Here is an 11,764-nt window from a genome sequence, read left to right on the forward strand (position 1 = left end):
CCCCCCCCCCCCCACTCCACTTTCATCTTTGTCCAACAGGATGATCGCCGATTCCGGAATCCCAACAAACGTCAAATCAGGAACGGACATGCAGCTTATGGAGGGAGTTACATTACGATTTGGTAAGGCAATAGCAAACAGATGGCTGCCAGCATTTGCTTGCATGAATAATGTGAGACCGTTGCATACACCGAACATACACGACAGGGATCCGCCAGGGAATTCATATTCGCCAATGGGGCATCATGGTCTAGTATCTTCCCCTGCTCACAATGGAGCGTCAGGGGTGGTTATTATGTGCTCCATGAAGCACTGCTTGGCTCAGGCCATGGTCTTAGGTTCAAGCAAACTTTTGTCGTCAACTCTGTTTTAGTTTGCGTGAAGCACAAGATCGTATTTCAGGGCGTCTCTTCCCACGCCTCTCATACTCATGTTTGTGCCGCACAAAGACATCCACTCTACCTTTGAGCAATGCTCAGCCCTCCTTAGACTTGCCTACCTTTACCTTATTGCTACTCTCGTTTCAGTCCAAGCGATATCACCTGCTGTTGTTGAGTTTGCCATGGAGTCAGTCAACGGCAGTTTGGGAAACCTTTCGACCATCATCATCGGGAATATCTTTCCCATGGTCCAGAATGCCTGCAAGTTCGATTGGCATGAGCAGGGACTGTACATCTTGTCGTGGCTTCAGCAGCTGAAAATGTCCCTCCCCTCATCGCTGCATCAGCTGAGGACATCCTCTCAGCTGTCCCTCTTGCTGAGTCCTTACGCCGCCCTCCTGGGCACCACCCTCTTGGTCTGGTATGTCGGAACCAGCGTAGCTGCGTGGATTCGACTACGTCATTTCCCGGCCGCCTCTTGGCTGGCAAACTTCTCGTACCTCTGGCTGGCCAAGACGACATACAGCGGCAGGCAGTATTGGGTGCACCGGGACCTGAACCGCAAGCACAAGAGCCCTCTCGTGCGCATCGGGCCCAACGAGCTCATCACCGACGACCCTGACATCATCCGGCGCGTCAGCGCGGCGCGGAGCGGCTACGTGCGCGACACTTGGTACATCACTGGCCGCTTCAACCCCTACCACGACAACATGTTCACGGTGCTGGAGCCCAAGGCGCACAAGCAGTTCAAGTCGCGCACCATGCACGCCTACAGCGGCCGCGAGCTGCCCGACTTTGAGGCCGGCATCGACGAGCAGGTCCAGATGCTCGTGGACACGCTGCAGCGCAAATACGCCGCCCCTGCCAAGCCGACCGCCAAGGGTCGTCAAGGTGCCCTGCTCGATCTCGGGCCGATCTCGTGCTACTTCACCATGGACGTCATCACGCGGCTGGGATTCGGGCAGGAGTTTGGCTACCTGCAGTCCGAAACGGACCTGTACAACTTCCTTGGGGGCGTAAAGGATCTGTGGCCCCGCATGTCCACGTCGGCAGACGTACCTTGGATCCGCAAGGTCCTGTTCTCCAAGTTCTTTCTGAAAATTATCGGCCCCGGGCCAAAGGACAAGAACGGCTTTGGCGCCTTGATGGCGTGAGTAGGATATTGTTGCCCTTTGCACTTGCATGTTACCCGGCCCACACCCTCTGTATTGTGTAACTAACGGTCAGCGATGCGCAGGGTGGCTGAACACCACGTTGGCAAGCGTTTCCACGAAGGCGCTGACTCGAAGAAGGACATGCTTGTAAGTTCTCTCCACCATCCAAGTAGGCCATAGACGGCCAGCCCCAGATTTTCAGTCCACCCACCTAATTTTTGCCACCCCGTTTCCAACCCCCTCAACACCCTTTCCAAAATCACCGCAGGCTGACGAGTGCAACCCCCCACCCCCCAGAGCTCCTTTATCCACCACGGCCTCAACCAGACAGAATGCGAGGTGGAGGGTCTCTTCATGGTCGTGGCGGGTACCGAAAGCACTGCCTCGGCCATAAGGTGCGTGCTGGTGCACACCATGTCGACGCCAGAGGTGTACATGCAGCTCAAGGCCGAGATCGCCAGCGCGGTGCGCTCCGGCGCAGCCTCGTCCCCCATCATCAAGAACGAGGAGGCGGTGCGCCTGCCGGTGCTGCAGGCCGTCATCTACGAGGGTCTGCGCATGCGGCCGCCGCTGCTGGGCCTGCTGCCCAAAGTGGTCCCCGAGGGCGGGGACACGCTGGCCGGCCACCACGTACCCGCCGGCACCGCCGTCTGCACCAACACCTCGTCGCTGCTGCGATCTGAAGCCCTCTTTGGTCCCGATCCGGACGTGTTTCGCCCCGCCCGCTTCCTAGACCTGCAGGACCCCGAGGCGCGCGCAGCCATGCAGCGCAACGTCGAGCTTGCCTTTGGGTCTGGCCAGTGGCAGTGCGTGGGCAAGACCATCGCCTTTATGGAGCTTCACAAGGTCGTCTTTGAGGTGAGCGAGACCGTTGCCCCATTATTCGTCAACTCTAGACTCCGCAGCGTTTGCAAAAAAANNAAAAAAAAAAAAAAAAAAAAAAAAAAAAAAAAAAAAAAACAAAAAAAAAAAACTCCATCCTTACCATCTACTGACCCCGGAGTAAAAGCTCTTCCGCCGGTTTGACCTGCAGCTGGTCCGCCCCCTGAAGCCCTGCGACGTCCTTAGCTATGGGGTTTTCCTTGAATCAAACTTGATGGTCAGGGTGACAGAGGCGGCTTAGGTGGGAGGCGGACACGTGTGGACTATCATGGCAGCCCATCTCTTTTGTTTCTCATAGCAGAAGCGGACCAAGACGATCTTTTTTTTCTTGTTTTGTTAAGGCAGCTGTCTTATCGCCCAAAGTAACGTTTTGCTAGTTTTCTCCTTGCTCGCTCGCTGCTCTGCCATTGTCCGACTTTTGTGATTTGACATAGTGCTCGACCATCTCGTATGGTGATTTCTGTTTTGTGCTAGGCTTCTCTCCATAATCTTGGTTCCCCGCCCTCCACTTTGCCGATATCCTTGCCCGATCTGAACATTTGCATATGCGCTGTAATAGGACCCATAGTCAGTAATCTCCTGTCCTGCAAGTGTTGAAAAAGAAGCCCCAGCGGCTCTGTGACGTACATTCAAGACACCCTCAATAATACCCGGTCAGTGTCTTCCCGGAAGATTGTTCGGCAAGACTGCAAGCATCGAGAGCCGATATATTGCCGAGAGCCTATATATTATCAAAAGGCAATGATGCCCAACTCACGGGACTACTACACTGCATCGGACCCCCAGGCTCCTTATTTGCATACAATCACTGACTCTGGCCCACTCTCGCCCACTGCCCGCTGCAGGTTGTTGGAGCACACCGAATCTTCCACCCGGAGAAACACAAACTAAACTACGTACAGTAGGGGTGGGGGATTATACGCACTGCATCGTGTGCTGCGCCCCGCTCCCGTAGAATATATAAACAGTAGCATGTAAGGACGCTGAGATGCGATCGGGAAATGACGCAATCAAAATCATGCGATTTTGAACATGGAAATGTGATCATGCAATTGTGGACCCTGTATTTCTCCGTTGATGTGTAGTATCCAACTACATTAAGTACATTGCATAGGAATGTGCATGGTACGCAGTAGTTGCTGATTTCCTGACTCGGCCGAAATCTCTAGCCCTCGGCCACGTAGCATGGGTCCGCCGTTACTCCACTGCAACTAAGCAAATCAACATTTGCTTGTTTCTCTCGGCGCCGGTGGCGAGATGCGTCCTAGTGACCTGCCGCTGTAAAGTTTAAGTGCTCGAATTGTGAAATATGGGGCAGCAAAACTTGATTAAACTCTATGGTAGATACTTGATCCACGGGCGGGACGGCTCGCTCCCGGTGGAGTTTGTCACAGGAAACATTCTTGGGTCTAGCCACCAATCTGCGCTTGCTATTTGCAATATACCCACTTACACGGTTACACCATACTCAACAGATATTTATTCAGCTAGCATCCTGTTTCTTCTGGCTCTGAGCAGTAAAAGCTGGCCTTGGCCGGCGATAATGCATGTCGCCAGAACTCTATTCCCACCATCACCAATTATCGGCTGTCTATGGCAAATACAAAGTAACATCTTCAGCACTTTCCAAAATGCCCATCGAAAGTGCATGAATCGGAGTGCTGCCTGCCTTTTTTTTTTTTTTTTGTTCTACCGTGCATCTGGTACTGACTCAAGTCTTGCCGGGCCTGCTACCTCCGGTTCCTTTATGCAAATCGGAATACCCTCGGTGAAGAAAAGCTCACTGCCAGCTACCTTGATGCAACCTTGATTGACGTCCCAGCCGCGAGTACAACACAGCATAGTTTACGTGGGGGTTTTTTTTTTGGCAATGGGCTCCACAATTGAATATAAGTTCTCTGGCTAAGACATAAATATCTGCTGAAACAAGATAATAGTGTTATTATCATTGCAATTTCGAGGGGTTTTTCAGTCCATAAAAGCTGAACTTGATATAGTGTACTCTTTAACACGCCTAGATGCTGATTAAGGACAAGCAGCTGTGAAACAATCTCGTTGCAAGTTCCCCGATGAAAAGGCCAATACTAAACAAGCAATTTTGCGACCAAAACTAGATTGTTTTCATCCCATACATTAGTGCTGATGTTTTAGCTGGCCCTGTGGTTCATATTTCCAAGGCAAAATCACAAGCAGACAAATTAATAACACTTTTTCCTATGTTTTTAAACGTGAAAATAGTAGAATTCAACCATTTCCAAGGCAGCTGGGTATTAGAGAACTCGATTTGTGTATCCCGAAACCCTTTTCAAGTTTCACGTAAATGTTAAATTTGAGGTTTCGTGGTTACAGGTGTTACAAGCTTTATATGCGAAAGTGTTTTTTCAGACGTACACATGAAATTCTAGTCAATTTTATCATTATTATCACACTTTGCATTTTACGTTGTTTCTTCCAAACACGCAACATGTATTTACAATTTCAAGTCATAGGAAAAATCAGTGTATAGCTAGTTAACTACTTCCTAGTACCCCCAGCCCCTTATTAAGTTTTTTTTACTTTGGTATCTTACACATTCTAATCGTAAATAATGTTCTTTTTGAAAGTTAGTTCTCCTATTGGCGTATATCTCCAACCGGCGTGTAAAATGACTAGTTTTACACAATAACGCCGTTATTACATCAAGTTAAACCTCCATAAAAACTGTAAACAGGCTGCTTATTAGTTTACATAATATTGTTTGTTATTTGTTGTAAACCTTGTTCAGCAAGCTAGTTCTTTCCGATGCAAAAGGTCATGCAGGCGCGCGACTCGTGCTTGTGGATGGGCGCTGGCGTTCCGGGAAGAGGGGGACTCGTTTATCCCGGTGTGGGAAATCACAGCATATCGCAGATCTCGATCTCCCCCGCAGCCATAAGTTCTGGTCTTCAGGTTTTGCCCCGTCTTTGTGGAGCAAGAAGAAAATTTGCCCTCTTTCTCCCCGGCAAGATCAATCCATTTTCCAGCCAGTCATTATCCCGTCGATGCAGACAACATTTCCTGTTTTTGTCCATCACGCAACTCCATCGCAACCTCGCTTCATACGTCTCTCAGTATTCCCACCAAAGGTCCTTTCAGCTTGAGGCTGCTCGAGGGCAAGGAACAAACCACGACCATGCTCAGCTTCCTGCTGTGTGTTCTCGCGACTCCAGTGCTGCTGGCTTGCGCACGCGGTTTTTACAATGTCTTTTTGCATCCCCTGCGCCGGTATCCAGGCCCGCTGCTGTACCGAGCGAGCTTCCTGCCGCTGATGCTCAAGCATTGCCAGGGCGACTCGACCCGGTACATTCAGAGCCTGCACAGACGATACGGGCCGGTCGTCCGCGTCGAACCCAACCTGCTGAGCTTTGCCGATGGTCAGTCGTGGCAAGACATCTACGGGTATCGCAAGACAGGGCCCGAGGCCCAGACGAAGCCGCGTGGTAACTTGCCCAAGCCGACGTTCGGCGTTCGTAAGAATTTGAACGGCATTTCGGACATAGTTAGCTTCTGTCCAACTCTCTTGTTTAATTTCTTTTGAGTACAAGTTAGAGCTGGATTCTCACACGACATGTTCAACAGATCAACGCCAACGAAGATGACCATAAGCGCATGCGGAGGGTCATGAACCACATGTTTGCCCCGGGGGCTCTGACGAAGGAGGAACCGCTTGTCCAGCGCTATGTGGACAAGATGGTTGACCGCCTTCGTGACAAGGCAATTCGAGACGAAGAAGTCGACATGGTCATGTGGTTCAAGTATGTATCTGGCATGTTCTCAACCGACTGAAGTCGTGAGTGTGATCTGACAGAAAATCAAAGCTATACTACCTTTGATCTGTTGGGCGCGTTAGCCTTCGACCAAGACTTTGGCTGTCTGGAAAGCGGAGAGCTTCATGTATGTGCAGAGGTCATCACTCACGACAAAGAGCCCTTTCAAAACTGACTGCGCATTGTTATCAGCCATGGGTGATGAACGTTTTCAAGTCGCTCAAAAATGGATACTTGCAGAGGATGCTCAACCGCTTTCCATACCCGCTCAACAAGTTGGCTTTCAACTATTACAGCAATGCCACTCTCATCCAAGCCCGCAAGGACGAATTTGGGTTCGCCTTGGCTAGTGCGAAGCGGAGGATGGCCCGGGGTGTCGATGAGGGCAAGCATGATTTCATGAGCTATATGCTAAAGAATAACGACTCAAAAGGGTAAGTCATGCTGCAATCAAGCTTTTTTTTTTAGTATTTCTTGTTTGGCAGTTGTTGACCCGGATCAACTGTTTAGCATGTCCGAGGGTGAAATCATCAGCAATTCCGCCATCCTCATTATCGCCGGCAGTGAAACTAGTAAGGCACCAAAACCAGTCCCCCCCCTCCCCCTTTCTCGTTGCCTATTTTTCCATCAATATGACTAAAAGAAAGATTAGGTGCGACGTATCTCGCTGGTGTAACCTATCACCTTTGCGTGTACCCGGAAATCATGAAAAAACTGACAACCCTGATACGGTCGAGCTTCGCCACCGAAGCCGAGATTACATCGTCCTCGCTCGCCCAGCTGGAATACCTGACGGCGGTTCTCAAGGAGGCCGGACGTACATACCCCGCCTTGCCCTCCGGTATGGTATAAATCATAATTTCAGGCCTGCTGTTTGAACCGGCAATGTTTTAGCTGCGCGGACAGACTGCTGACTTTGTTATGCTATTTTTCTTTTGCAGGACAGCCGCGCCTTGTCACCGAGACCGGGGCCTTCATTTCCGGGGAGATGGTACCCAGTGGCACTCTTGTTTTCTCGCATCCCATGGGTTCAAGCATGGCACCTTTCAACTTTACAAACCCGGAGCAGTTTGTACCTGAGCGCTGGCTCAAGGAGCCGCCCTTCCCCTACAACAACGACAAGCTGGATGCTTCCATGCCGTTCGGGCTAGGTCCACGGTCTTGTATCGGGCAGAGGTACGTACAGCCACCATGCAAAAGGAAAATAAAAAACTCTGAATAGTTAAGCTTTATCAGGCTTCAAGCTCATCTAATCGTCTTTTAGTCTTGCTTGGATTGAGATGCGCCTCATCCTTGGGCGTCTGCTCTGGAACTTTGACCTCGCTCTCGATCCAGAGTGTAGCCGCTGGATTGAAGGCCACAAGGTTTTTCAAGTCTGGGAGAAGACACCGCTGAAAGTAAGGATTTCAGTGCGACAGGACCTTCCTGAGCGAAAGCAGTGATAGGAGCGTTTACGGGTCTATAGATTAGATTGGATGGGAAACAACCGGAAAGTATGGTAATTGGATCCAATCAAATGTCGCTGGACTCTACCAGACCGTATTTAGTTTTATGGTAGTTTGTATATTCGCTTGATCAATATATTTACTACAAAAAGTGTTTACCACGGTCTCATCCTGCCTGCCACTTGAAAACAAGAAAGCTCATGAATCAGAGAGTTACTGCAGGATTTGTGATACAAGTCGAAAATTGGCGTACAACAAGACCTGTTTTCTGCAATACCTTTTCACATTGTGCCAGCCTCATATGACCACAAACAGGACGCACAAATACCCTGCTGATAGAAGAGAAACGAAAGCATCCAAGGCTTACCGAGATGGGTATTACATAGTACCCGTAAATTCAGACATTCATTCTGCTCCGTCTTCTCGTCGACCTGGTCCCGTTTACTTCTCGTCGTCGCCCCACGATGCATGCACTGACTCGTTAAGCAATCCAGTAGTTGGCCATGCCAACACTGTCCAGCTGGACATTTCATCAGCAATCGTTCCGTGTTCACACTGTCGACATAGTAAAACTACATCGTGATTCAACCTAGACACATAAGAGAATTCCGGTCTTTAGCCGCTTTGGCGAACGGACGTGGCGAACGGACAGCAAGGTGTGGCCCCACAAGGCCAGCACGTTTGAGCTGATGCAATGTCACCGCAGCAGCCACAAACTCGATATGCATAATCTACCAGACAAGATGACTGATATTTGTAATATCAAAGTCAAAAATACGGGGCATGTATACCTCCGAGTTTGGCCCCTCAGAGCCAATGAAGCTGTGATGAAGGAGTGGCGAGATGGGGAAAATACCACCTCTCGAGGTCTCCGGCGGGGTAGCTTTGTTCTTAAGACGGAAAATGAGATGGCATATGGGAGAAAGGTCACTCTGCCCTTTGGGTAGCACAATTCCAGTGTGGTGGACTTTTGTTAATTTTTCTTGCTGCCGTCACACCATCCATTCTCCCAGAGCTTTCAACAACTCACTTGCTGCTAACTTAAGTTTTGTATACCACGCAAGATGTATGCCGCAAATTTGTTGGAAACAATGGGCAAGCTCACACCCAGCCACTTTGGCGCGGCTGTAACTTTTGCCGTGAGTTCTATCCGACCGCAGACAACAATGTCAAAATCAGATCTTGAATTGTGCTAACACAGGAGATGAGACTTTTTACTCGTGAGTCAGATTCTTCTTATTTTTGCTCTTCACGTACTTCGTATGAGAGTTTTTCATCCCCTGCGGCGGTACCCAGGGCCCTGGCTCAACAGCATCTCTCAGATTCCCGCCGCGTGGGCGCTTCTTAGAGCTCGACAACCCAAAGCCTACAGGGAGCTGCACGAAAGATATGGTGTGTAAAATCGTGTTACTCTTTGACAGGGCCAGCTTGTCGAATACACTCTGACAGAGGTCCCCCCGGGGCTGCGTCCAGGCCCAGTTGTCAGAGTTGCGCCCAACGAACTCAGTTTCATTCATGTAGAGGCTTGGGATGATATCTACGGATTCCATGTAAGGATTTCCACGACGGGCTCTGGGAACTTGCAACTTGGAGAATGAGAGCACTGAAATGAGAAAGAAATCGACACCCAACTTTGAAAAAAGTCCAGTCTTTATAGGGGCCGTTTCGCCGCTGGACGGACAAACAGGCATCAGCCTGGCCAACAACGAGGTGCATACGCGACAGCGACGTGCGCTCGCGGCTCCCTTCACCAATCGTGCTTTGCTACAACAGCAGGACATTCTTCAAGTCCACGTCGACAAGCTGATCAAGGCACTGCGGGCCAAGGCAAAGAAAAAAGAATCAGTCAATTTGGGCGAATGGTGTAAGTGCTTCATTCAGCACACGTCAAGAGATGACGGAGACGTGGCGCTAACATGCAAAACCTCAGATACGTATACAACCTTTGACATGATTGGCGACATCTGCTTCGCCGAACCGTTTGGCTGTTTGGACGGCGGAGAGTCCAACGAGTGGGCGCGTGCCATCATCAACATCTTCAAGGCCGCCACGTGGGACCAGGCCATCAGGCGGGTGTCCGGGACGGGCACACTGCTACACAAAGCCCTGGTGAAGCTCATCATACCAGCCGAGGCGACGCAGTGGCGCATCGTGCACTTTTCCAACTCCAAGGCGAAGACGCTGGCGCGGCTCGCCGACCCAAACCGCCAGCATCCAGACCTCATCAAGCACATCCTCGACAGCGAGGACTCGCGCAAGGCCCTGAGCCCGACCGAAATCATCCTCAACATGGTGCTGTTCATCAGCGCCGGCAGCGAAACCACAGCCAACACCATGACGGGCTGGACCTACTTTATGCTGCGGCACTCAGAGGCGCGGGCGCGCGCCACGGCCGAGGTGCGAGCCGCGTTCGCCTCACCGCGCGACATCAAGTGGGAGACGGTGCGGGCGCTGCCGTACCTCAACGCGACGCTCGAGGAGGCCCTCCGGCTCTTCTCGCCGGCGCCGTCGAACCAGCCGCGCGTGGTGCCAACGGGCGGCGCCGTCGTGGCGGGGTGCGCGCTGCCCGCCGGCACGACCGTGTCGGTGGCCCCCTGGGCGGCCGTGTTCTCGCCCCGGCACTTTGCCGACCCGGAGCAGTTTGTACCGGAGCGATGGCTGGAGAATGCGGATCCGCGGTACGCCGACGACCGGCACGCGGCCTCGCAGCCCTTCAGCACGGGGCCGCGCGGCTGCATGGGCAAGAACCTCGCCTACTTTGAGCTGCGCCTCGTCCTGGCCCACCTGCTCTGGCACTTTGACCTCGAGGCTACAGACAGCGCCGCCGGGCGTGCCTGCATGCGGCGCTGGGAGGAGACGGATATGGACACGTACCAGACGTGGATGAAGCCCGATCTCTGGGTCGACCTGAAGGAAGCACGGCGACAGCAGTGCGACGCATAATCGGCCATGGAATCCCAGACTCGGCGAGGCGTTCAAAATGTCTCAAAAGAACTATTCGAATCTTTAGACTTTATACCAATTTTCATGGGTTCGCAAAGTGCGCAACTATGTGGTACCTCATAAAGGAAGATTAGAGCGCCAGAAAAGCAAAAAAAAAAAAAAAAAAAATGACGATCCAACTTGAACAATGCGCATGACATGTTGAACTCGAGGGTTCTGAGTTAGAATGCGAGGATAACAGCCCACAGCTCTAGCCGCGTTGTAATAATTGGATTTCCTCTCAGGCCCGAAAGAAGTTCAGGAATCGTTACATGAGACAATCAAGCCCCCTGAATTTGTTTTTATTACAATTAAAAAACTCCAGTGTCCAACAACTGCGCCAGAGCCCTCACTAGTACCCCCGTTGTAGCCCACCCCTCGGTCGGGGGTCCGCATGGCCGGCCGAATGTAATGCAGTCGTCGAGATTGCCACGACCCCTACTGCAGAGTAAGGATTTCCCTATTTGTTTTGATTGCTTTTTAGTCATTATTATAGCTCCAAGACTAGTTTCGACGTTTGTTCAGGGCCGTCGCCGCAACCGTCACTACCGTCACCGTGCCTGTTGGCGAACTTGGTGTGTGGAAGCGGTGATATACAAGCTTGCGCGACCAGGTCGACGGACGTAAAACCCTCACTTGGATGTTTTTGATACATTTTATAAAATAACGCAATAATCATAACCGCGTTAAGATATAAGAAAATAATACCGGCTGTTTTTCAAGGAACAAAGAGTCTGTCAAGAATTATTAGAAGAAAAAAAGAAGAGAAGAGAAAACAAAACATAACAAAAAAGTGTAACAGTAGCCCGTCTAGGAAACCCCATGTAAAATGGCGCGAAAGCATTATCCCCTACCTACCAATTTAGACTTTCCCACTGCCGGTGTCACCACGGAACGCTTTTCATGGACCAAGGTCGAACATGTACGCTGGTTTCGTCACCCAAGGATCCCTTGAACCGTGGAACGCATGCTTGGTTAAAGAAATTTAGGTCCCCCAGACAATTGCCGCTGTGTTATAGGGCTTGCTTGCCATAATTAATTCAGTTGAAGATGTCAAATCCCAAGACCGCGTGCCATTGCACGGGGAAAGCTTGAAGTCCAAGTAATATAATTACACTGAAGCATATTATTTTTTA

The 11,764-nt window shown here is 50.8% G+C and overlaps 2 protein-coding genes across 2 annotated transcripts; both read left to right on the forward strand.

Annotated features, from left to right (window-relative positions):
* Positions 1–562: 562 nt before the first annotated feature.
* PpBr36_06880 (uncharacterized protein) lies at positions 563–2,657 on the forward strand (the record flags this gene model as incomplete). Its single annotated transcript, XM_029894022.1, has 4 exons — positions 563–1,530; positions 1,618–1,681; positions 1,832–2,392; positions 2,544–2,657. The coding sequence occupies 4 exons, from the start codon at positions 563–565 to the stop codon at positions 2,655–2,657; spliced, it is 1,707 nt and encodes a 568-aa protein (XP_029748934.1).
* A 2,552-nt stretch (positions 2,658–5,209) lies between these two features.
* On the forward strand, positions 5,210–10,589 carry PpBr36_06881 (uncharacterized protein; the record flags this gene model as incomplete). Its single annotated transcript, XM_029894023.1, has 12 exons — positions 5,210–5,279; positions 5,521–5,933; positions 6,014–6,189; positions 6,253–6,328; positions 6,394–6,635; positions 6,712–6,773; positions 6,854–7,042; positions 7,143–7,377; positions 7,466–7,598; positions 9,068–9,196; positions 9,420–9,510; positions 9,577–10,589. The coding sequence occupies 12 exons, from the start codon at positions 5,210–5,212 to the stop codon at positions 10,587–10,589; spliced, it is 2,829 nt and encodes a 942-aa protein (XP_029748935.1).
* Between the last annotated feature and the right edge of the window lie 1,175 nt (positions 10,590–11,764).

This window comes from Pyricularia pennisetigena, chromosome 1 (genome assembly GCF_004337985.1).
Source record: "Pyricularia pennisetigena strain Br36 chromosome 1, whole genome shotgun sequence".
NCBI classification, from domain to species: Eukaryota; Fungi; Ascomycota; class Sordariomycetes; order Magnaporthales; family Pyriculariaceae; genus Pyricularia; species Pyricularia pennisetigena.